The 24,146-nt window shown below is 44.1% G+C and overlaps 1 protein-coding gene across 11 annotated transcripts in view; it reads left to right on the top strand.

Annotated features, from left to right (window-relative positions):
• The window catches only part of LOC120896333 (ataxin-2 homolog), a 62,067-nt gene extending 37,998 nt beyond the window's left edge, over positions 1-24,069 (top strand). For 3 of the 11 annotated variants that reach the window (XM_040300362.1, XM_040300359.1, XM_040300363.1), the window contains 9 exons: positions 6,614-6,618; positions 7,075-7,861; positions 12,124-12,400; positions 12,478-13,566; positions 13,643-13,792; positions 13,866-14,401; positions 14,510-14,715; positions 14,787-14,899; positions 15,032-24,069. In XM_040300362.1, coding sequence (XP_040156296.1) covers positions 7,686-7,861; positions 12,124-12,400; positions 12,478-13,566; positions 13,643-13,792; positions 13,866-14,401; positions 14,510-14,715; positions 14,787-14,899; positions 15,032-15,100 — 2,616 coding nt within the window. In that variant the 5' untranslated portion in view covers positions 6,614-6,618; positions 7,075-7,685 and the 3' untranslated portion in view covers positions 15,101-24,069. The other 8 variants (XM_040300360.1, XM_040300361.1, XM_040300369.1 and 5 more) reach the window with 7 other exon arrangements.
• Positions 24,070-24,146: the final 77 nt, after the last annotated feature.

The raw sequence follows: 24,146 nt of genomic DNA, 5'->3' as shown, positions 1-24,146 counted from the left end.
AACATGCTGACATGACAAATGAAATTTACATTACTGTTGTGCAACTTTCTATCCACACCAGTTATGGATGAGCTTGTTGACATTTTGTAATTGTCATTCGTATAGTAATCATAACACCTAGTGCCCCCTTAAGGGAAGCTAATGAACCACCGCAGCACTGTTGGACGTTTCTTTTGCAGTATTTAGGACTTCTGCCATACGGAATTTGCACCAAAATCAAATCGAAATTGCTTATGTGTTTCACTGTTATAGATTCGTATGTCCCTTAGTTTTTTTTGGTATGTTTTGATTTGAGCATGAAATCAAACCCACTCATACAAAACCAACCTCATCTTCTCCAATGATTTTGATGGTAAAACCTTGGTTGTTTGTTGAGTCGTGTCTACAGGCAAAACCTATTTTCTGGAAACGGTTTCCCTTTCCTTTCACTCTACCCTATGCTTTACTTTCCTTTCCACACACACAGTGATGGTGAAAATAGTATGTTTTTGTTTGTAGAATCTCCTTCCTAGACCCTTCAGTTGAGGTTGAGGTTTCGTCCCACCAGATAGTGTCATTTCGTGCGGATTGCTTTTGTGTTTGCGGTGTGCGGTGGTTTTTGTGCTCACACGCGCGCTCCTTCTTCTGCCTGGCAGGTTTGCAAAAAGGGTTTTCTTGTAGCTTTTTATCGGACTGCTGGCCCATCTATAAACTGCTCCAACTGCCAACTCCATGGGACTAGGCAGCAGGGTCTTGCAAATAGGGTCGAAATTACGCTCGGTAGCTTATCGTTCAGTTTCCAGTTGACGGTTTCTGGGAGGCCCAGTTCGCAGCGTGTTCGTTCGTCTCAAAATTTATGTCCTTCTAGCGGCTTAGCTTTTTTTTGGTCTTTGAAGAAATTTGAAACGATTAACATTTGTGTGTTGAAGGATGGCAAATAATCGGACTGTTGATGAAGCACAGAAAAAAAGATCGGGAAATAAAGGCGTCTACCACAACTTTCATCTATACCGCCGAAGTAGGCAAGATTTTTCAAGTCTGTTTTTATGCAGAACAAGTTAGGATGTTATTTTTTGTTGTTTTGTTGAATTTAATTCAAAATTGCACCTTTTAGGGTTGCGATCCCGAATGAACCACGCTGCAGGGGCGTATTCCATTTTCTGGGAAATGTTTTATGATAAAAATAAAAATAAAACGCGAATGAGCCGACAGCCAAAACTCTGGAGCGCTTTGTTGCTTAAACAATCTTTCTAAACATATCCACCGGGGGCTGCACGGATGGACGAAGCATCATCATCATCATCAACACGGGGCCATGGCTGCAGGGTAATAATGGAAAGATGAAAAGCAAACATGCCTGCCAGCTTTGTTGGAGGAGATTAGAATTTGGGGAAATAATTTTTGCATCATCCCCACCCATCCTCTTTATTGCGGTCGTTTTGGCTCGTCGGATTCTTCATTATGAACAGTGTTGGTTTTTCTCCGCCAGTTCCACCACTAACGACGCGCCACAACAATGCTGTGAACATAAAACTCCTTGGACAGCAGCGCAAACAGCAGGAAAGGAATCCGCGATGCGTTGCGTTTCGTGTCGTGTTAAGCGGATGATGTCGACTTTTTCTGCTCGGCGATCGTCCATGACGGTTGAAGCTTGTTTTGTTTCCCATCAGGGGGCGCACTTGTCGCAGTTTCCTATCCAATCAAGCAATGTAGAGAGAGCAATCGGTAATGAAATTACGAAATTACCCCTCAAAACACGGCCACTCTCTATTCAATCTACTGAAATTTGGGTTCGTGTACACATGTCCTGCCGAGCACAGCAGCTTCCGGCCGGAGCGATAGATGGCATGCCTGTGTTGACGAATCACTCTTCTGGATCCCTTAGTCTTCCTTAGTGGTTCGTGGGCGTGACACTCCCACCGAGATCACCTTTTTTTGCGGCGTTCCCCTGTGTATGTGGTCTGTGTTTTGTTTCATTTCGTGTGACATCTTGTGTGATTGGTGATGATGTGGTCTCCCGTTGTTGGCTGTTGACGCTAGCCTTCCTTGATGATTATTTACGGGCCACGGTGCTGTGTTGGAAGATTTATACGAACCAAATCCTCAAGGTCACTCGGATGCGGCTCCGATGAAACACTCCGGTTTGGAGGCGGAAAGGAGAAGCGCTCCATCCGGGCTAGATTTCACTTCGATAAGCACTTAAAGGATTCGCTGCGTGGGGCGTCCGTCATTGCCTTAAGGCTATCGATAAATCATCCAGTGGTATCCGTGGGCCGCGCGCCACAACCAACCCCAGATGCTCGGCACCGGAAATGAGCGGTAGGCTTGTGATTCGATTAATTTTGAATGGATTTAATGAGTATCATTCTCCCGGAACGCGATTTCATTAGGAATTAATGTGTTTTCCATTACCGATTGCATAAAAGACCAAAAGAGCTCGGCATGAAGCGCCCGCTGGGTGGTGTGTATGTGTGCGTGGGGCTTGTGACGTGCGGTGGAAGGAAGGGTGCTCTATTTAGTTGGGATGGTAAAATGAACCTTATACACACTGCGGAAAATGAGCCCGTAAATGTTCGCGCTCCCCTCCGTCCCCTCCGTACGTGTGCCTGATGCTGATTGGGACTTTCTGTGGCAACAAGCGCACAGTGAGTGGTACAACTTCACCTACGCTGCTACTTCAGAAGTTGAAAAGCTCAAATTTCCAACACACCAGCAACTGGGCACGGAATCGATAAAACTTAATGTTGGTGCTCGGTTGGCCCGCTCCCCGCCTAGCTAACGAACATTAATTAATCAAGTGCCATTTTCTTGTGCCTATTCTCGCGCCGGCACGCCTCCCACCAGGATGCGAGTGGGCGGAAAATAGAAATAATGTCCATGATATTGCTTTTATGCACGAAACGTGTGCTCGCATCATAACGGGTGCCCCGCCGGCCGTGTCTTGGTGTGTGCTTCGTTTTTTTTTGTTCTTTTGGAGCATAAAGCTCTCTCTTCCCCCCGGAGGACGCCAGTTGGTGGCCGTCGTTTTCCCTTGATGAACCCCTCTTGAATGCATCTGAATTCATTAGCAACTGGGAGAATTAATTGCCATCGAAAATTGAGCCACATTAATCGACTGGAGCGAAGGAGGAAGGGAAGTGGCAACCACGAATGGTTCGGTTTCGATTTGCTTTACGGTTATTAGTGACGCACGGAGTGCATATCAATTGAGTTGATCTGATTTGTTGGCTGACCAGTGAGGTGTTGGAGTCATGGAGTAAAAAATTGGGGATTGGGGTTTTATTTTGCATCCAATGTTGAGCTAGGCTGATCGAATTGGAAGGATACTATTGTTGCATACTATTTAAATAAATAGTGACGGTAACTTCCCAGATAAGCGCCATCTACTGGCTACACAGAGAAAGAGATTAAAAAGGCATTACGACTAGGAGCATTACTGTTGCTGTTAATCTTCTCATCAGTTTCCTTCCTTTTGAAACCGAACCTAGAGAGCTTGCATTGTCCGAAGAAACCATATCCTGTCAAAGCTAAGGAACGCAAAGAACCAGCGCACTCAACAAAGTGGGCAAAAAGCAGAGAGCCCAGGACAGGACCGTCCCGGGCCGCATCGATTATATCGTTAATACCATATCAAAGAAAAGATAAGTGAACGAATACCTCGCACGCCTGCTGGCGCCTTCCCACCAACACCGACGCTTCTCATTCTCAAACTACCGATTTAATCCTCCATTTCAAGAACTGTTGCCTACGGGAAGCGCACCGAAGTGTGTGGTGGGTTTTACGGTATGGGGTAATCTTCAAAGCCCTGCCCTGCCTGCATAAATAGTAGTCAAATTATCTAGCACGGTAGAATCTGCTCGACGGAAAGCTGCCAGGCCAAGATCTATCTGCTCCAAGGGTAAAAGCATTTGCCCCATCATCCCCACTCTTTGCCCCGGCCCATTGCGCCTAAAAGCAGCGAAGGTGTTAGTGTTCTATCATCCAATCTAACTTGCAAAGCTCATCCCTATCCTTGTTGCTGTGTGGCTTCGGGCACACTCGGGTGGCAACGTGCAAGCCCCCACAGCACACAGTCTTGCTTCTTATTCTTCTTTTTGGCCTAACAAGCTGTGGAACTGGCGCGAACACCTCTCCAACCGCCGGCTCAAGTGCTAGGAAACACTCTAACGAGCTGCCATTGTTTCACGAAAAAGGGAATCCTTTTCATTATGTGTGTCCCTCCAACCCAGACCCATCAACCAGGAGTACTGTTGGTGTGGCCCAATAATTGCCACGTCCCTGTTCCACGCTTCACCTATCCGTCGATCGTCATCAAGCCCCGTGTCTCTGTCGTTGTCATCGTCATCTTCAAGTGTGCGTTGCCGGTTGCCTTTGAACGGTAGATAGCGGAGGGTGGATAAGGAACGCTTTGCCCATCATTATTATCGTCACCATCGAGTTCGTCACGGCAATTCGTTGGAAGTAGTGTATGGCATTAGTACCTAGTCACCAACCCACACACAGACACACAGCACCGAGCTCTGATGGTTTAAGGGTGTGTTTCAAGCTCCTCTACCAAGGCCGTCATTATCCTTAACGTTTTAGCTACAACTACATACCAATATGCATATCTAACACACGCACACAGAGAGACACATACATGCAGGGTTTCAATCCGATTGTCACGTGTATTCGGGCAGTTGGAAATAGTAGAAGAGATGGGACATGTTTGAAAAGTACCACTGTCAAGCGTGTGTTTCCACCATCACTCGTCGATGATGATGATGATGTGTGTGTGTGTGGGTGTTTGGATAAACGAGGGGGGTTGATGAATATGCTTCCAGGCAAAATGTGCCCCCGCTCGCCGTACCTCCACTTAATCTTGCCGCCCTCTTCCTCCACGGGCACGCATCGCCGCACCGAGTCGCTGTTTTGTTCGCGTTTCGGGTGGATTATGTATAAATATTGATGCATACCGCGCGTTCGCTCCCTCGACACACCCTGCTGCCCTGCTGTTCGTTTCCGTTCCACGCAAAAGGACAGGCGACGGTGCCGTGAAGAAGCGCCCTTTTGCCGCGTTTGTGGCGCATGTGCCCACCGCTGGGGCTTTTGCCGGCTCGCAGTGCGCAGCCGTGCGTCAACAACAAACGTCGGTTTTCTCCGTTGCTCTGGGCGGATTTTGGCGTCGAGTGTGTTTTTCGCAATTGGGAAACGTTCTCGCGCTTGCTATTGTTTTCGAGCTCGCACGGGCTTTGCACGGGCTCTAATGGGACACATACGGAATTAGTTAGGATGATGGTGACGGTGAGTTGTGGCACCGACTGTGAGACGTCGCCTTCGGGGCATACCTGAGGCCGAATGCTGTGTGATGGCATTTTGACGGACAGCTGTGTCACAATTTTCAGTTCTACTGTGATAACTGATATCAGTTTGGAGACCAGTTTTACCAAACAAAGGCAAAGGTGGTACTTTGAAGATATATTGGTACTTTGAAGCATGAATTATTATTAACAGTATTGATTTTATTTGAAACAAAAATTGGGTATATCATATAACAAAAATAGTAAATTTCCACAAAAGCGGTACGTACTGGTCATATCTTCCCCCGCAATCGTAAGCAAACTGTTTCGATCTGTTGTTATTTTCGCCGATTCCTGTTGATAAACAACACTTTGCATGAACATAACAACACCACATGAGCGAAAGGAAGGAAACGCTAGTGGCAGATTGATGAAACCGGGGAAAATCGTTACAATTTCAGCGCAGCTTACGCACGCACGAAACGTTTGTACCGTGCCCTGTTCGAAACAACGCAAAACGTACTAAAACCGTTTTTAATCGATCCCAAAAACCGGCAACGAGAAGATAAGCCTTCCTTCCCCAAGTTTTCAAAAGGATGGGCGCGCGTATGTGTGTGTGTGTGTGTTTGATGACCACCCTCTCGCACGGGGGAGTTGCACCTCCCCTCCAAAAAGCTCTTTTCCACACCAGCCAGGAGGGTGGAAGAGCCGTGGGAAAAGCGGATCAAATCGGTATTAGTTGCGTTCGTCTTTCGTTTCGTCCATTTGGGTTTCCCCCCATCAGTTCGCCCATTTCTCTTTCGCTGCGGCCTGCTGCTGGGTCCGGTCTCGCTTGCGTAATAGTGTGCGGCTGGGGAGGAGGCTCACATTTCTAGGGCGACCGTGTTTAGACGCCACACATTCCACGTGAAATCGAAAGTCGCCGAACCCCGCGAAGACTCGCGAACGACGGCGCGGTCTCTTTTCTCTTTTCTCTCTCTCTCTCTCTCTCTCTCTCACACACACACACACTTTCAATGTTTGTATGTGTGTGTGCGTGCGAGGGTGTGTTTCTCTCGCACACGCACGCATGCCACCATCGAAGCAAACCGGGAGCGGCTCGAATACCAACGCTCTCTCTCTCTCTGTACGGTTATGTTCGCCTTCGTAGTAGTAGTGGTGTTGGTGGTGGTGCTGTAGTGAAAGCCCACCCCGAGCACGACGGGGCACACACAGGCAGCGGTTACTTAGTTCACCCCATAGCGTAAGGGTTGCTCGGTGGTACAGCACCGTCTAGTTGTTTAGTTTGCGAAGATGTCGTTAAAATAACGTTTTTCTAACAATTGTTTTTGTGCTTTTTTCAACTCTTTCAACAGTTCCGGTACATGAAACAGCACCACACAACTCGTGATCTGAAGACTCTCGCCTAGGTGTGCGCGAAAACCAGGGAAATAGTGGCCGTCGCAAAGCTCGATACACATTCACCGTTCAGTGTGCGACATTGCAAAGCGTAGCGTCGTGTGTGTGGCTGTGGTAGTTAGTAGACTCTCGACCGAGGGCCAATCCACAGACCAATGCGTGCGTCTGTATGCGAAGAAACCCCTTGCCACAGGGACACATCCTTTGCGAGGCTCGTTAAGATAACGCATACGCGCCGCAGTAGTGTTATAGTAGTAGTAGTAGTGGTGATAGTAGTAGTGCGAGTGATTATTGTTTACACAGCAGCAGTGTTCGAGTGTACGCGTGTGTTCGCGTTTCGTGAATGGAAGTCGTCCCATCTGGGATTGTTCCGTTTGTTTCCTCCATCGTCTAACCATTTTGTTCGTTCTATCAACAGCAGCTCTTTTTCAGCAGCAATCAGCAGTGTGTAAAGTGTGGTACGGAAAAAGGGAAAACATTACTACCCCCATGTGTGTGTGTGTGTGTTTCTGTAGGTGAAGTTATAAAAAAGAGAGAAATAATACTTTGTGTGTACGCGTGTGGTACAGTCCTTTTTCTGTTTGGCCAAGGTGTAGTGATCGCAAGTGACAGATCGATAGTAAATAAACACTAAGGAAACGTCGGTGAGTAGCGCCGCTGGCGCTACTACTGTAAACAAATCGGCAGCAATCGGAAACGCCATCGAAAATGGTGTAGAAGGCGCAGAGGGCGCATAAGTAAAGCTTCCGGTGGTGTGATACGTACATTCCACGAGACGTTCTTTCGTTTTGCGAGCAATTCCCCACCCATACAACGGAATAGAAAAGCAAAAACGATACGGGAACTGTGTGTGTCCCCCACACTGTCGTCTCTCCAGTGCATGAAGGAAGAAAATAAAGCAAGAAACTCTGTGCAATAATTAGCGTGCTACAAAAAAAGGAGGGTGCAGTGAGAGAGAATTTTCCAACAAAAAAAAAAACCCCTTGCTCGTGGAACAGATCGCGCCCCACCACCGGACGCGCAGCAACGATGATGAATCCGAACCATTCCGGTGCGTCACGGCGGCCGTACTCGCGCGGTGCCGTACCGCGCAACCGCTCCCGGATGCCGTTCTCGCCGCACCATTCGCACCACGCGAACCGGAACCATGGCGGGCACAACCAGTCCTGGTACAACAAGGACATGGAGAATAGCTTTAACTACGGGTAAGTTGATTCGTTCGTCCAGGTTAACCGCTTCGTTCATATATATATATATATCCCGCTTGGTTAGACAATACTTGTCGGGGAAAAGGGGGAATTGCTCTTTGCTCTTTGCTCCGCACAAGTTGTAGTAGTTCATTTACGCCCGTTTGCGATCTGCGTTCTGCGCTCACCAAACGCTCCTCGTTTCACACCACACACCGAAGGGATCAGCTGGAAAATCCTTCCCTCGGTTGTGTTGTGTAGCGGCCGCAGGGTGTGTGCGTTTGTGTGAGTGCATGTTTGCATCAGCAAATGTGTAGCTAAAAAAAAGAAATGCTAGGAAAAGACAACCATTTCCACACTTACTTTACAGTTAAGGTTAAGGCTACTCGGTAGAGGGTAATAATAACATTTCCGCACCCGAACCGGAGCAATGGTATCAACTGTGAAGGGCGGCGGGCACCATGTGAAGTAAACGGTGTATGGCAAATCATCTCAGACCGGCACATTATGCATGGAAACGCAGCATGCAGCATCATGTATTTGGTTCATTATTTCAATAGAATCTGTGTCGTCCTGTCAATCTAATGATAGTTGTACAAATAAGGCTACATTTCATACAAGAAAATGTCTAATTTTTAAATCAGTCTCAATTCTAATTGCGTTGTAGTATGCTTAAAAGCTTTCACAAACAATTTACCTCTTTAATGTTTTTGAAATATTTTATATCTACTTCATGTTCTTCACGGGCTATTTGAAGGTTAAAAAGAGTGTATTTGTAGCTGTAGTCATTTTAATGTTACTAACATATTCAAGGTATTGCTTTATTGAAAATACGAATTAAATAAACTAATATTTTCGTTGTTTCATGCCACCTCTTGAACATGAAGGCACAAAATGCATGAAATCGTACTGATGTCTGACCTCTCCGAACTGCGCCATTACCCCTGTTGTCCGTTAACTTACCCACACCTTGACGACGTTGATACCATTCCTCACATATCGGTGGCCCGAGTGGCATTTGCAATCGATTCAAAGCTGCATTGTGCATACATTTGACTCTATTGCACATACCGCTGCACGGAAAACATCTAGAACAGCGCAACAAGAACTCACAAATCGACTCCCTGGGTGGGGTAAATGTGTTTAATCAAAATACCAAACTCTTCATACCTGCAACTGTCCTGTCCTCATATGAAATTTCGAAAAAAAAACCCACCTGCAAGTTCTCTCTCTCTCGCTCTCTTTCTCTCTCGTTCCTTATTCTACCATTGCAAATACAATTAAAAAAAAAAAACACGTTTTAAATAACGATCAGTGTTGGTACCACTATTAGCATTATTCAATAGCATTTGTCATTATTGCTACCACTAGTACTACTATACTTCTGTTTTTTTTAATCTTTGATCAACTTAATTGCATATTTCTGTAACAATTAAATATTGTAAACGCTGCTAGTTATACAAGTGTTGGCTGTTAGGTTTTGTTTGTGAAAAGTGTTTATGTTTCGTTGAACGGAGAAATACTTTCAACCTTTTTTCGATTCTCAGAACAGTAAAAATACTCTGTAAATTCTTTCAGCTGCTCGTATTATTCGATGTGATAGTTACTAAATTTAAAACAAACATTTATTTTTTCTCCGTTTTGTGTAGATTTTTTTCCCTATTGCTCGATGCAATTTTGGTGTAATGTTTTGGCACCGTGCTTTATTTTTGTCCAAATTTTTAATTCTTTCTTTCACAAATTTCGGAATACTTTTCCCAGAAAACTGTTGAAGTTCAAGTTTAGAGTTTTATAAGTTTTTACAATCTAATGCTACCAAATGTACTGCATAAGAGCATCCCAAATAGCAGCACGTGCCATCTCCACCGCCTCGTTTCCGTTCGTTTACGGTTCGTTAGAGAATGAGCTAATTCCTTCCATTGACAGCAGTCGAGATAATACTGTTTGCACTGATGTTTTGTATCATGCTATGCATTCTGAAACACGATCCCCCTCCCTAATTTACCCATCTAGACAATGTGATGTGTTTTTGTACATGTGCCTGGGGCGAGCCTCTTGTAATATGTTGGTGGTTTGTTGCGATATCGGGGAGACACGCTGCTTCAGTTGCATAGAGATTATGATTAACCTTTCTTTTGTTATACATTTTGTAACTATGATTATGTCCGGATGCATCCAACACTTTCCCACCCCGTTTGTTCTTATCAAGCTGCAGCGCACTAACACCTTCAAACTGCAGGTGGGGGGGAAGAGGGTAGAAGAGAACAAATCACGCTAGTTGTGTTTCGTGTTTTTCATTTGCGATCTTTACGTTAATGTGTTGCATTGTTGCCTGTCCACACGACGGTAATAATGCGTAAGAGTGCGTACGATGCTATTTGTATTGGTTTGAGAGTTTAAAATACTAAAGAGGGATCGGATTGGATTGGATAGCTGTTTTGGTTGAAGAGCGTGTGCCATTTGTGATATAAAACCTTTATCTGTTGCACAAATTTCCTAGAGCCAGCCTAGTTATGACATGACATACAAAGTATTGTGTTTAATTGTTTTATTTTCTACTTTACTGGATTATACTGCTAATGGTCGGTATTTGTTGTGCTCGTTTGTTTCATTTAGTAGACCGTTTTTTTCGGGTGTTGGTTTACTGTTTCATGCTCCCATTCAATGTTTGACTCCTTCAATTTAGTCTTTTTGAGTTGTTAAATTTACGTGTTTTGCTTAGCATGTGTTATTGGGGATTGTAATACAGAAATTCGAATACAGGGGCGGTCCCATCATGGGTTCGAGCCCAGAATGGGGACCGTCCCCCTGTAGCAAGGATTGACTATCCGGCTACGTGGTAATGAATTAAGTCTCGAAAGCCTGTATAGGCTGGCATGCCCGCGTAGGACGTTACGCCAAATAGAAGAAGAATACACAAATTGAAAGAAATGTATTACAACTAACGCACCTTGGATAAAATCAATGGAGCAATGAAACGTTAAACCAAAACACTGTCAATTCCACTTCAAGTTCCAGACCACAGTTTTGTTTACTTTCTTCGTTTCTTTCCTCGTTCCCTTCTCCTATCTACTGCTCTTACTTTTTAATTTACCCGCGCGTTGATTGTGCAGACAAAACCCCCGTGTTCATGTACTTTATATCACAAATAGCTTTTTTGATTAATAATTTACCGCAACCGCCCATGGTTTTGCCCGAGAGTTTCCGTTGTGGTTTTCGTTTTTCTCTCCTCATACCCGCGTATAACAAATCTCTTCTATATATACGTAGACAGCAAGTGCAGTGCATTGTGTATTGTGTTATCGTTTGTAAAAGTGCAAGGCACTCTCACACATATACACACACACACACACACGCGCGCACAGTCGTACACGCGTACACGTACTACATAAGCTTACCGTAATTGTAATTGTAAATTATATCATTTTAATTAATACATAATTGTTTTTGATTTTTTCTTCCGCATGCTTTTTGTCCTTTGTGGTAAATTTATTGCAAATATCAAACTGAACTGATCTTCAAAATCCAAACAAATATATAAAAAACCAAACTGATATGTACAACCTGCCACCACCACCAACCACCACCAACCATCACCACTACAACCTTACCACCAAATATTTAAAAAAATATAATAATAATAACCCTACCTGCGTGTACTACCTCTCTACTACTAATACTACCTATTGCTACCCTCATCTTCAACCCCACCGAAATGATGCAACCCATCCAATATACTGCTACCGAATGTGTGAACCCGATCATCCCACTCCTGGTCCTGGCAACCCCCGAATCGCTACTATACACACACACACACCTTAACTTATGACCGTGAAAATGCGTGTTTTGTCTTCTCTGTATCACCGTTATCAACATTGATGCTCGTGCTAATGCGAACAACAACAACAACAATTATTACTTACTGCTTGGTTACGTTTCTTGAAACTGGTTGCAAAACTCGCTTTAATTTTGTAACTTCTTTACTCTTGTAAAAATATTACGACCTTGGTTTTGTAATCGTTACATTGTTGTGCTTCATTAACCCTCAATGCACCTGTTGATTTTGTTTTTACCTTAAATGTTGGTTACCTTCATTGTATCGGTGGTGTACTGCTACTACTACTACTACTACTACTACCAACTATGTTAAACACACAAACACACACATCCCTCTGGTCCCTCCAAATCCCGAATTTCCAAACAACCCCAATCATACCCCACCTCCATGCCTCCATGGCTACCAAAAAAAAAAAAAATAAAAATACCCGCCCACTGCGCAGTGACAGCGGCAGTAGTCCGAAAGAGTCATCCTTCACCTACACCTCCAAGTCCCCGCCGGTGCAGTTGCATTCCCCTCCCATAGCGGGCCGCCCGACGGCGGCCACCATACTAATGCCTTACGGTGCTGCTGACGATGGTAGTATTAATAATAGATCTCAACAAATTCTTAGAGCCGGCCCGAGCCACATTGACCGACACCGGATCAATATGGGCGGTAATAGTATGCAGGAGCGCAACCGGCACACGATGAGTGCGTCCTCGATCGATCGCCATCTGGTGAGTTTTCCTCCTCGGTGGTTTTGCCACTGCCGGCAAGTGTTTTTAATTGCTGCTCGTATTTTGTGCGTTTACAGAATCACTTCGAGGGTCCATCCAACTCGACGCGCGGCGCGGATCTGCACGGTGGCGACGCACGCTCGGTCCTGTCGATGGACTCGATGCGCAACAGCCGCGACAATAACGGTGGCGCCCGCGAGCGCTTCAGCCCGCACTATCACCCCGGTGGTGGTAGTGGTGGTGGGGGTGGGAGCGGCGGCGGCAATGGTTCCGGACCAGCCGGTGGAAGCAATCAGGGCTCGTCGCCCCCGTACTGCCCGGTCGATGGGATCGGGGGCAACGGTGGCATCAAATCGGACAGCCCGTCGCGCAAGCGGCGGCGTGTATCGTCCCGGCTGCCGAGCCAATCGCCGCCGGCCGCCATCTGGGAGCAGCGCCGTTCGCCCCGCAACGGTGGCGGCATGATGTCGCTGATGGGCACGAGCGGCGCTAATGGCGGTGGGAATGGGCAGGGCAGCAACGGTGGCTTGGGAAACCATGGCATGAACGGGCACCACAGCATGTCTCAGCAACAGCAGCAGCAGCAGCAGCCGCAATCATCGCAAAGCGGTCAGCAGCAGCAGCTGGTACCGCCGCAACTGCACCACCGTGACCATCCACAACCGCATCATCATCACCCGATGCACCATCACCACCATCACTCGCAGCAGCAGCAGCAACAACAGCAACAGCAGCAGCAGTCTCATCATCACACAAACGGGGGAGGATCGCATCTGCACCCGAGCTCGGGCGGTGGTCTGGCGGCAGCCGTCATATCGCAGCTTCAGTCGCACGCACACCATCCGCAGGGCAGTCCGCCGATCCGGCGGCCCCGCTTCCATCGTGATCAGCAATCGCAGCAGCAGCAGCAGCCTCAGCAGCAGCAACAGCAGCAGCCGCAACAGCAGCAACGTCCCTGGGAGTCGCTGACGCAGGTGTTCCAGCAGGCTCCGGCCGCGCAGGCCCAACATCAACATCCGGCCTCTTCGCTGATGGTTGACATTAACCAGGTGCCGGTCAGTCTGCCGCTCGGCCATCACCACGAGCAGCTGTGGACGTACTCGGCCGGGCCGCACATTTCAATCTGCTCCGGACACCCGGCCGCACCGCACTTGCCACCGTGTCAGGTGAGGGGACGGCAGCGCTCTCTGCTCTGGAGCTCTTTAACACCTTGACTAACACCACTGTCCGCACGTTTTGCAGGTCCATGGCGTGTACTCGCAACCGTTTGCACAGACCTGCGGTATTGGCGGGCATTTCGGAGGCTTTGCCTCGTCCGCTGGGCCGGCTTTGGCCGTTCCGCATCCACCACCGCACCAAGCGCACTACCAGCATCCCCATCTGGCACAGCAGGTAAGTGAATGGCGGGCGTCAGATTAGATTTCCTCATGTATTTACCTCACCATCTATTTTCCCGCTCCCGTAGCGCACCGACGGCTTGACGCTGGACGGGTTGGAGCATGCCGGCGGGTCACCGTTGCACCTGTCGCCGCTCGCCACGCACGCGCACCATCTGCACGGTGCCTCGCCGCAGATGACGCAGCTGACCGCGGCGGCCCAACCGATCTACATTTCCACCGAGGTAAGTGCCGTGGGCAGTGAGGTGCCCCGAACGGGCGTCACACCCGCCGGAACACTGATCCCACTGATCGCGAACGTCCCGCAGGGTCGCAACTATGAGATACTGCACCGGACGGTTCGCCGGGCGATCACGGCACCGCGGCGCAACTTTGCCCGCTTCCACTGGCCCGGCCCACCGCCGCCGCCGCCGCCGCCGCCGCCACCGGCGCACCATCAGCACCACCATCCGGGCCACCACCCGACGCATCACCATCGGCCCCACGCGCCACCACCGCCGGCCGCCCTGCAGGCCCATCCGCAGCCGCTCGGCCATCCGCAGCCGGCCCACGTCACGCTGTCGGCCACCACGTCCGCCTACTCGGGCATACTGCTGAACTTCCTGTAAGTGTGCGATAGGCAGCTGTACATGCCGGCTAGGCCGGCGATCCTTTCCCGACCGCCCTCCCTTCCGCCCCGGAAGTATTCGCCGGACCGCTAACACTAACCCAGACCCGTCCGATGCCCTTTCAGAGCGATGTTCCCGCTGTCCTCGTACGGTCCGCCGGACCTGAACTCGCCGGACTCGAACGAGACGGAAAATTACGAAGCGCTGCTCAGTCTAGCCGAGCGTCTGGGCGAGGCGAAACCGCGCGGTCTGGCACGGCCCGAAATCGACCAACTGCCGAGCTACAAGTTCAACGCAGAAACTCACACCGGTAAGAAGGGCGGTGATCAGGTGGATGACGTTGCTTTCATGCTTCTCTAACATGGATCCGTTCCGATTTAGGTGATCAAACATCGTGCGTGGTTTGCATGTGTGATTTCGAGGCGCGTCAAATCCTGCGGGTGTTGCCCTGTTCGCACGAGTTCCATGCTAAATGCGTTGATAAGTGGTTGCGGGTAAGTATATAGTGTAGGTGGTAAGAATGGGATAAATTCGCGACCTCGATGCATTAATTGTATTTGCAATTGCTCTTAAAAACCTTAGCGACATCGTCTCATAACAACTATGCTTTTCCCCCCGTTTTACAGTCCAATCGCACGTGTCCAATATGCCGCGGCAACGCGTCGGAGTACTTCGAAAGCAGCGAGGAACAGTAATCATGAACACCGGCACAAACCGACGCAATCGAAAGCCATTCGGTAGGTGTGTATGTGTGCTAGCTTTCGTGGCCTGTGGCAAGTTGGTGTCTACTGCCGCGCGGAGGACGGTGTTGGCGAGTTTAAACAAATCTACGTTGTCGTGTTTGTCACCTTTTGCAATATTCTACCAATCAGCGTCTCAGTAAACAAAAACTGCCTCATCAGGAACAGTCCCTGGCAGAGTATGCTTTACGTCTTTCACATTTAAATCGCGCTAGTGAAATCCACTGTAGTGTTTGCCACCCACCAACAGGCTGTTGCTTTTTATCTGGCCTCTTCTTGAGCGCGAAATCGCTAAAGTTTTCCTTTCCTCGATAAAGATGTGCGAATCTCAAGCAGCAGCAAGCTCACAAACACACATAAAAATACCTTACGAAAGCTTGTTAAGTGGTTTTGTGTAAGTTTTTGCTTTACTAACATCATTTGAACTGCTGCCACCTCAAAGTTACTAACGATAACACTTTATAGAAGAGTTTTGCGAGTGAAAACAAGAGTCTGTTGCATGTGGTAACAGGAATAAATCTATGAGCTACATATGTGGATGTTTCCTGTCCAAATTAGTTTATTGTTTGTAGATGCTTTAGAAGAGTTTGCAAAGGATATGGATAAATGTGTCTTGCAATTAGGTTACAAATGGAATGGCAATAATACAATGGCAACAATGGCAGCGTTATGAATTCAACGTTATTCCTATGTTTTGCACCTGTTTTGCCAGCAGGAGAGAGGGAGTAGATTCAAACTGTGACGATTCAGCAAACACAAAAGTGCGCTAATTGCGAGCAGCAACCACAAGCATAATATTAAACTGCAAACAAAACAAAACAATGGTTATCCAAGCGAATAATCAGTGAAACCACGATAGAACCCGAAATGACAATGCAAACGCCATTTCGCAACCACCCAAGAGCAATAATTCGAAAACAACAAACAAAGCAACCAAGCTCAGTCAACGTATACAACACACAATTGTTTTCATATGCCATAATATAAGTAGCGAATGGGGAACGATATAATACTGCTAACTATGTATAGCATTACAAACATGCAACAATATTATTATGCAACAACCAAAAAAAAAAAGGAAAAAAACTCAAAAAGGAACATTTTTATTCCAATGCCCAATGGCGCGTTTGACAATGGCACTACGTCAACAGTACGGCAAGATTTGCTACAAAATTTTAACACTTTTAACAAAAAGTCTATTACAGCACCTGACTATTGCTTTTATCGGTATTGTTCTGTTTCAATGCGGTTGTTCTTTCTTCATCATACTTTTACGGTTTTTTTGAGTAGTAGATCGCGTATAGTAACATTCTTACGTCTGTTTTCTTGCTTAACAAACAAACAACTAGCCTAGTTAAGTTGCATTTTTTCAACACAATTTGTTGTTCGTTTAATCGACCGGATTACACGCACCACGGTAGAAGATTATTGTGTGCCATCACGGGTGGCCTCATAGGTTTATGTCTATATTTAGTGTGTAACCCATGTAAGCAAACGTTCAGCAGTCGGTTCGTGTAGCTGTTTGCATGGTTGTGGTTTTATAGAATCAAAATAATTTTATACTTATCGAAATGCTTGATCAACGAATAACCTGTGTGTACACACCCCTCAAGTCGGTGGAACAGCAATGAACAGTAATGATTGTTAAAACATACGTAGGACCAATGCCATAATAGTCACGATACGATATAAGCAAATAGTATGACCACAAGAGCAAGTTAGAATCTTTTATCTTGTTTTTGTTTGTTTTATCACTAACAAATCTCGTAATGATCAATTTCAACCAGAGTTACCTTACACATATTGGTTTTGCCTCGATAGCCTTTTACATTATAGCAAGCTCGCTTAAGCTCTTTCTTCTACTATCGCCACCAACGTTATCTTTTGTGTAGGGCCAACCCACGAACCTATAGTTTTTCATAGTTTTGTAATTTGTAAGGTCAGATTGTCATGCACTTTTCATCAGCGCTGTTCTGCTCTGCTGCTTATAATGCTTGTTTAACAATCGTTGCACGTGTATGGTCGAGACTAGGCAGAGAACTGGATATTCGAAATCATTCCATTAGGCAAACCATTAAGGCTTGTAACTCACGCGGATTGAACAAGATTTGCGACAAACTTCCAATCAGAGGAGTGCAGATATTTTAAACGTGGTGTTTTGTGTTGTTTCTCTTCATACCTTTTTTTACTGATAATGCATTTTAAAGTTGCTGTGGAAATTCCTATCTTATTTTTTTGTTTCAATTTAATCTATAAGCACACAATTAGCCCATTTTAATCTCAGGACAAGTATCGTTTTTTTTTTATTTTACAAAAGCACCAATGCTAGATTTGCAAATACAGTTTTAGTTGGTATGATCGTGTGCACATATTTGAAGGATGCTGTTAGGTAAATTGATTCGAATAACGGATGCAACAATCAGCAATCAACAAAAACAGAAAAAAAGCTTTGAATCTTCTGTTCAGTTCCTGGGAGCTTCGATTTATGTTTCACTGGAGCGCTTTATGATCTCGAATGAATTGCATGCGCGCGCGTGCGTGTTTGTGTGTTATTAAACCGTTCGCAAGCAAATCTGTACTATCTATCACGTAGGTTATTTTAATTTTAATAAACATGCACGCACACGCAGACAAACCGTGGCCCATCCCGACGAGGGCTGTGGTCGGTTAAGCAATCATCCCTTTTATTGCCTTTTCCATTAATCCATAAATGCCATTCAGCTTTATTAATATAGCAATGTTATAGTTGTTACGCGTTTAGTGATTAATTACTTGTTTCATTAAGTCATATCCTGCTCTTTTTTCAACGCTTTGTTTCGGGGTTTTAATGTTTATGTTTTTACAAATGTCCAGTGGTATGGCTAGCAATTGCATATCGTACATGTTTCCGTGTGTTTTTAAAATCATAATCACGATGTTTGTTGTTTGACATTGAACAGCCAACAGCAATAAAACCAACCTTTGTTGTATCCGAGAGATGTTACAGCAAAACGTAAATTGAAACCAATTTACACACTCTTCCTCTCCCTCCAATTGCTCATTCGCTCCCGGTAGATTTTAGTTGTGTTCAATGTTGCGTTGCCGAATGCAACGAATGCGTAACAAACAAAACAAACATAAAGAAAAAAAAATACGCTAAACCTATTGAATGTGATTTTGGTACAATATTAGCTTAGAGGAAATCGATAAATTGAAACGTTTTGTATGTAGTATGTGTGTGTGTGTGCATGTGTGGTAAAAAGGATAAAAAATATGTTTCTAAAAAAAATCGTAAAACAAAATCCGTCATCCTAACGCGTCGGTAGAAAAGTAGTTGCGGTGGCGTATGCATTAATGCGCAGGGAATAATACAAATACGAGCACTTTCCATAATCGACACAGCAGAACAGACCCCTCCAGCATGTGTCGCGGATGGAAGTGACGATTGCAGGAAGCTAATTATATCTTAAATGATTATCAATAAGAAGACAAGTACATTTTAAAATGGGATCAATGGATAGGTTTAAAGAGAAAATCACGCTTATGATGCGCGCTTGTGATGGTTTTCGTATTTCAGTCTCTTTTTGTAGTGTTTTTTCTCTCCTTTCTTTCTTTCTTGTTTCACTTTGCAAACTTTCTACCGCTCCCTGTAGTTTGTAACACTAGCCTCTAATTACAAAAAAAAAACCAAAACCCGGAAAAGTGCTATCTTTTCGGGATAGGAGCAAAAAAACTCTCTCACACACACGGGCTTTTATATATAAGCCGCGCAGAATGTTTTTTGGACAATATGTAACACTAACTGTAACTTTCGTACGACACGGCACAAATTCTACTGCTATAGTAGCACCCACTGTTGTTGTAAAATCTCATCTCACCTATCGAAACCACACCACACCACACCACACTATGCACGCTATGTTGTAATATCGCCTGTAACAGAACTGCCGTGAATGTGTAAAATCCGTGAACGTGTGAATGAGACCGCGTGTGTGTGAATGCGTACGATTATCAGGCCGCATTATCAGGCGACGCCGACAATCGTTTGTGTGTGTGAAAGGATATGCCGAATGAATGGGGTAATTATTAACAAAGAAGAAAAGTGTTTAAGTAAACAAAGTAACAGCAAAGCATTATTGTGTGCCCCTCCTACATTCTGGACTGATCTTTATATATATACATATGATAAAACAAAAAAAAACAAAAGTACATATAAATATATATATATACATTACGATAAAGCAGACGTGTACAATGCAATGAAAAACAAACAAACAAAACGAACGAATAAAAAAGAAAAGGGAACGCTCGAAAAGAGTATGCGTATTACCATATATCGAACCATTTTCCACCCGCCAGCGCTAAAAAAAAGAGAAAAAAACAACAACATTCCACAGTATTGTCACTAACCCCTTTGAAGCCAAATAGCGAAAAATGCATGTAAACTTAAATTACACCAAATAATACAGAAACAAATGAGAGTGCAGCACACCACACACATAGAGGGCAGTGTGAATGCCATCGCCATTCAGGTGGTGTACATTCTGAAATGGAAAAAAATCAAACAAAATAACAAAAAAATAAACTAAACTATAGCAAAACTAAATGTGCGCAATTTTGCTGTAGCGTGTGTGTAGAGTGACGTGACTTTTAGTGGTTTCCATGTTGAATAATAAGAGAAAAAGCGAATAAAAGAGAGAGAGAGAGAGAGAGATAGGAAGGAAGGAAAAATAGGAACAAACAAAAACATAAGAAAATACATCCGCCCTGTTTAGTAGTCTTTAAAATGCCACTAGCCTTGGTTGTTGCAACAAAAGGCATAAGCGTGTGAAAACAAACAAAAAATGCAACAGAAACAAAATAGAATTTCCTGCATACAAAAGTCACAACCAAAAGAAACATATAAACCATCGGCAGCGTTCTAAATACACCTGTACACTCACACATTACCTTGTATCTTCCTTATATTTTAAAAATGTTCAATATTCATTAATAAATGGGTGGCCGAAATCAATCACTGCTAAATAATAGACAGGGCAGGGACAGATGTGCATGAAAGTATAGAACAACAACAACAGCAAAAAAAAAACAGGAAATTTTAAACAATGCATTAAAAACAAACATACAAAATCCCAACCATACGCAAACCACTAACAAAAGTGCACCCGGGGATGTAAAGGGTTAAAACAAGGCCAGAATTTCAACGTAACACATAGAGAGAGCGACAAAACAAAATTAAAATGCATTTCCGCTGCTGCTAGATGTGATAAACTTTAATGAGGTAAAACAAACAAGTATATATGACAAGAAAGAAAAGAAAAAAAAACACAAATAAAAACAAAAACCATTAACATATAGTTTAGTATCCGTACCAAGATGATGTCCAAACGAGAGGGAAGAAAGAGAGAGAGAGAGAACGAGAGATAACAGGAGAAAGAGTGTTGCTAACAAAACAATAAAACTAAATAAACCACCAATGCAAATTTCTCTTTCTGGCTAACCATCCCACCACCCTTCTGCTCTGCCATATTACTATCGCTACACCCCCCCCTCTGCTCTGCTCCATGCATGCCAATGCTATTATTTAGTTATGCCTAAATGCGTTTAAACATGCGTCTGTTTGCCATTTTTTAAGAGCACAAACAATAACAATATTCGCTCGACACACGTTCCTTTAGCATCCTTCTACACGGAGTATACATAAGTTATACTAATCCTGCTCAGCGTACGTACATGCATACACAGCCAACACAGTTTATGGTGGTGGTTTATGGAGTTTAATCGCTTGGCGACAGCCCCCAAGGATACGCCTACTATGCGTGCACTAGCGCATGCACTATGTACTGTCTGTTTGCGTCCCAATTTTCTTACAATTGCCATATTTCCATCCGATGTTTTATTCGTTATCTCCTGATTGTGTTTGTGGATGTGTGTGTGTGTTTTTTTCCTCATGTTCATAGTAACGCATGCATTGATAGTGTATCTACAAAGCGATTCTTTGTAGAAATAGTGAGAAAATCTATCGGAAAAACGTAATCTATCGGGTGGATGTGGATATACACAACTACCCAAAGCAAAAAATAAGAAATAAGTGATAGCAAAAAAATAGAAATGATTTATCATTGCTGCTGCTTCACGATGGTTCTTTCCCACCTGTCGTCAACTGTCTAGAGTTGCATGATGTGGTGTCGCGTACACGCACTACGAGCTTCTAATCAATTCGTGGTATCCATTACTGTGTGAATTTTGGCGCATTCGACCTGTACATAGCTTCGTTCGTCCAATACAAATAGTGTCAGCAATCGATAAGTCCATAATCTTACAGTGCACGTGCATCCAGTAGTACCAGTACGGAATGCAATAGCAGAGATCGTAGGGGGAAATAGGGAACAAACAAACAAAATGCAACATTTAACAATGGCAATACACGAAACAGTGCAGTTTTCCTTTGATGTAGCTTACTTATTACGAGTAAAAACTCACTGGCGGGGAAAACAAAAACATCCAATGCCAATAGCCTGTACGATGTGCGCTAGTTTAATATGGTGTAACGATAGTAGTGGCGTTATGGCACAGCAAAAACAAAAAGACTATTAAAGAAAAACATTATTTAACAAAACCACTATAAAAAACCGAAAACTCACTCGATACACACACACACTCACAAATTTGCAACAACAAATGAAAAATGCAGCCCCTTAGAGACAAGTGCGCTGTTGTAGCATGTATAAATATCTATATTTTGGGTGTGCCTTTTTTATACATTGTACAATTTTGAATGTGGCCACGTAATGATGTAAATGTATTTCAAAAAATTAAACCAATGAAAAACAAAAGAAAAGCAACAAAAAGAAGAAGAAAAAACATAAAAAATATTAACATCGAAAGTATATTGCAAACTAGATACTTGTTTTGGTAATGTTTTATTCTTCCGTTGGAACGTGTTGTTTGATTTGTGTTGGGCTTGCTATTGTTTTCTCTCTCTCTATATATATATATTTGCGTTTATTTGTCTCCCACCTTTATAATAGTATATTCGCTGAATGTGTCTACACTTTTATATTCTTAAAACGGTTTTAAGTTCGTGTAGTGTAAACAATGTGTTTTTTTTTTGTGTTGTTTTATTATTTACGAATACGTTGGCGGATTGCATTATAGCTGTAGTTGAATCTGCCAGCAAAATACTTTTAATCTAATATTTTACTACACACTTATAGCCATCTTCAGCATTCACATGGTGTATTGATTCTGTTGTCTGTTTCAAATTTATAAACATTATTTACGCTCTTGCTTTTAAACAACATATTTGCCAACTAGAAAACTATTGATGTGTAAGGCGTGTTATGCATCTATTAAGAAGCGCTTTTTATTCTTACCCACATTTTTTCCTCTCTTATACTAGCTTTAATTCCCATTTGCCCTCACATTCCGAGGGTTTTCTGTCTTTTGTTCCCGGTTTCGATTACACCCATTACTATGTTTATCTATATATTTGAGAATGATAAGTGTGTTGTGTGAGAGTTATCTAATTGCGAGCCGTTACGAGACGGAAGTATATTCGTTTGCTTGCTTGGAATCGTGTAAAACAAAAAAAACGGGTTCACTGCTTTCCCTCTCTGCAAGCGCAGCAGAGAATGTAATCTTTCCTAGCCTCTTCCTAGTTGGTTCTTTGAATGGTTCTGTCTTACGAGAGCATACAATAGTTTGTTTAGGAACTTTCTCCACTCGTTTCACCTTCTTTTCACACGCTGTACGTTGTCCTGCGTTAATATATATATAGTCGAAGGCGTATTATCGCTGGCTTTAGTACGTAGCAAAAACAAAAAAGCAAAAAAACAAACGAATGTCTCTTTTTTCCAACTGTTCATCATCCATCTCTGTATGCAATGTACTGTTGTTGTTACTACCAAATTGCCACACTTCTTGTACAACTAACCAACGGTGTTTGGGAGGTGCATTCTATTTGTCTTTTTTATACAATTTCTATAAATATCTAGCTGTATCTGTTCGTGTAGATCATGTTGTTTGTGCAAGTATATCATCATTTGGGACTGCTGCTCTGCTGATCCTCCATTTATCACTTGTTTGACCCATCGCCGACGAGCACGGGCGTGTGTGTGTGCGCTTCGGATATCCGTTAGTTCCGTTTCCCTACTACTCCTATTTGCTACATGCTTGTACTAAACATGCGTTTAAGGTTTAATCTTTTGGAGAGAGAAAAAAACATCCAACAATCATACTATTAGTGCACTGTGCACCACCACGCAGACATTAGACGGCGCGAGGCGCTTTGTGTGGATTGGAACGCATCAAGACGGCCACAAGCAAACGATAGCACATCAAACTGCGTATGATTGAATGATTGTTTTAAAATTGTACGTATCAAGTAGCCAAGCAGTGTAAAATGTCCGGAAAAGGAAGCTTATCAATGGGCGACAGTAATTATGCCGCAATATGTGCCCGTTGTTTGCAGATCAGCCAAGGGGCCACATTTGGAGGGTGAACCAAATGCACAGTTCCAATGTCAAGACCGCATTTTTGGCCGATACTGTGCGATACATTTGGCGGAACAGGTACAATTGATGCAATAATATAACTATCACAGTAAATAGGAACATATGGAATTAGAAAGAAGAAAAAACGATGTCTATTACAGTATCAAACAAGAAAAAGCGCAGCCACACGTTCCAAAATGTAGTCAAATCAGAACAGAACAGGTAGATGTGAAGTGAAAATAGAAATTCCAATTCAAGACAGAACTAGGAAGAGGAGCACCGGGGACTACAATGAAGCAAATTTGACGATAATGTAAAGAAACACACACACACACACTTATTTGGGCCCCTTTAGCCAAGCCAAGAGCAAACGAAACAAAATAACATCATTCACTTCCTGCAACACTTACCGAAAAAGAAATCCAATAAAGATGCGTATATAATTGTCGATTGGTATGGTTTTGCGAGTAAGTCACTTCTTCCGCCACCGTTGTATGTTCCACCATTTAGCCAAAGATTGAGTAAGT

This window comes from Anopheles arabiensis, chromosome 2, assembly GCF_016920715.1.
Source record: "Anopheles arabiensis isolate DONGOLA chromosome 2, AaraD3, whole genome shotgun sequence".
Lineage (NCBI taxonomy): Eukaryota > Metazoa > Arthropoda > Insecta > Diptera > Culicidae > Anopheles > Anopheles arabiensis.
The sequence above is the reverse complement of the archived record's forward strand: the minus strand, read 5'-3'. Positions and strand labels throughout refer to the sequence as shown.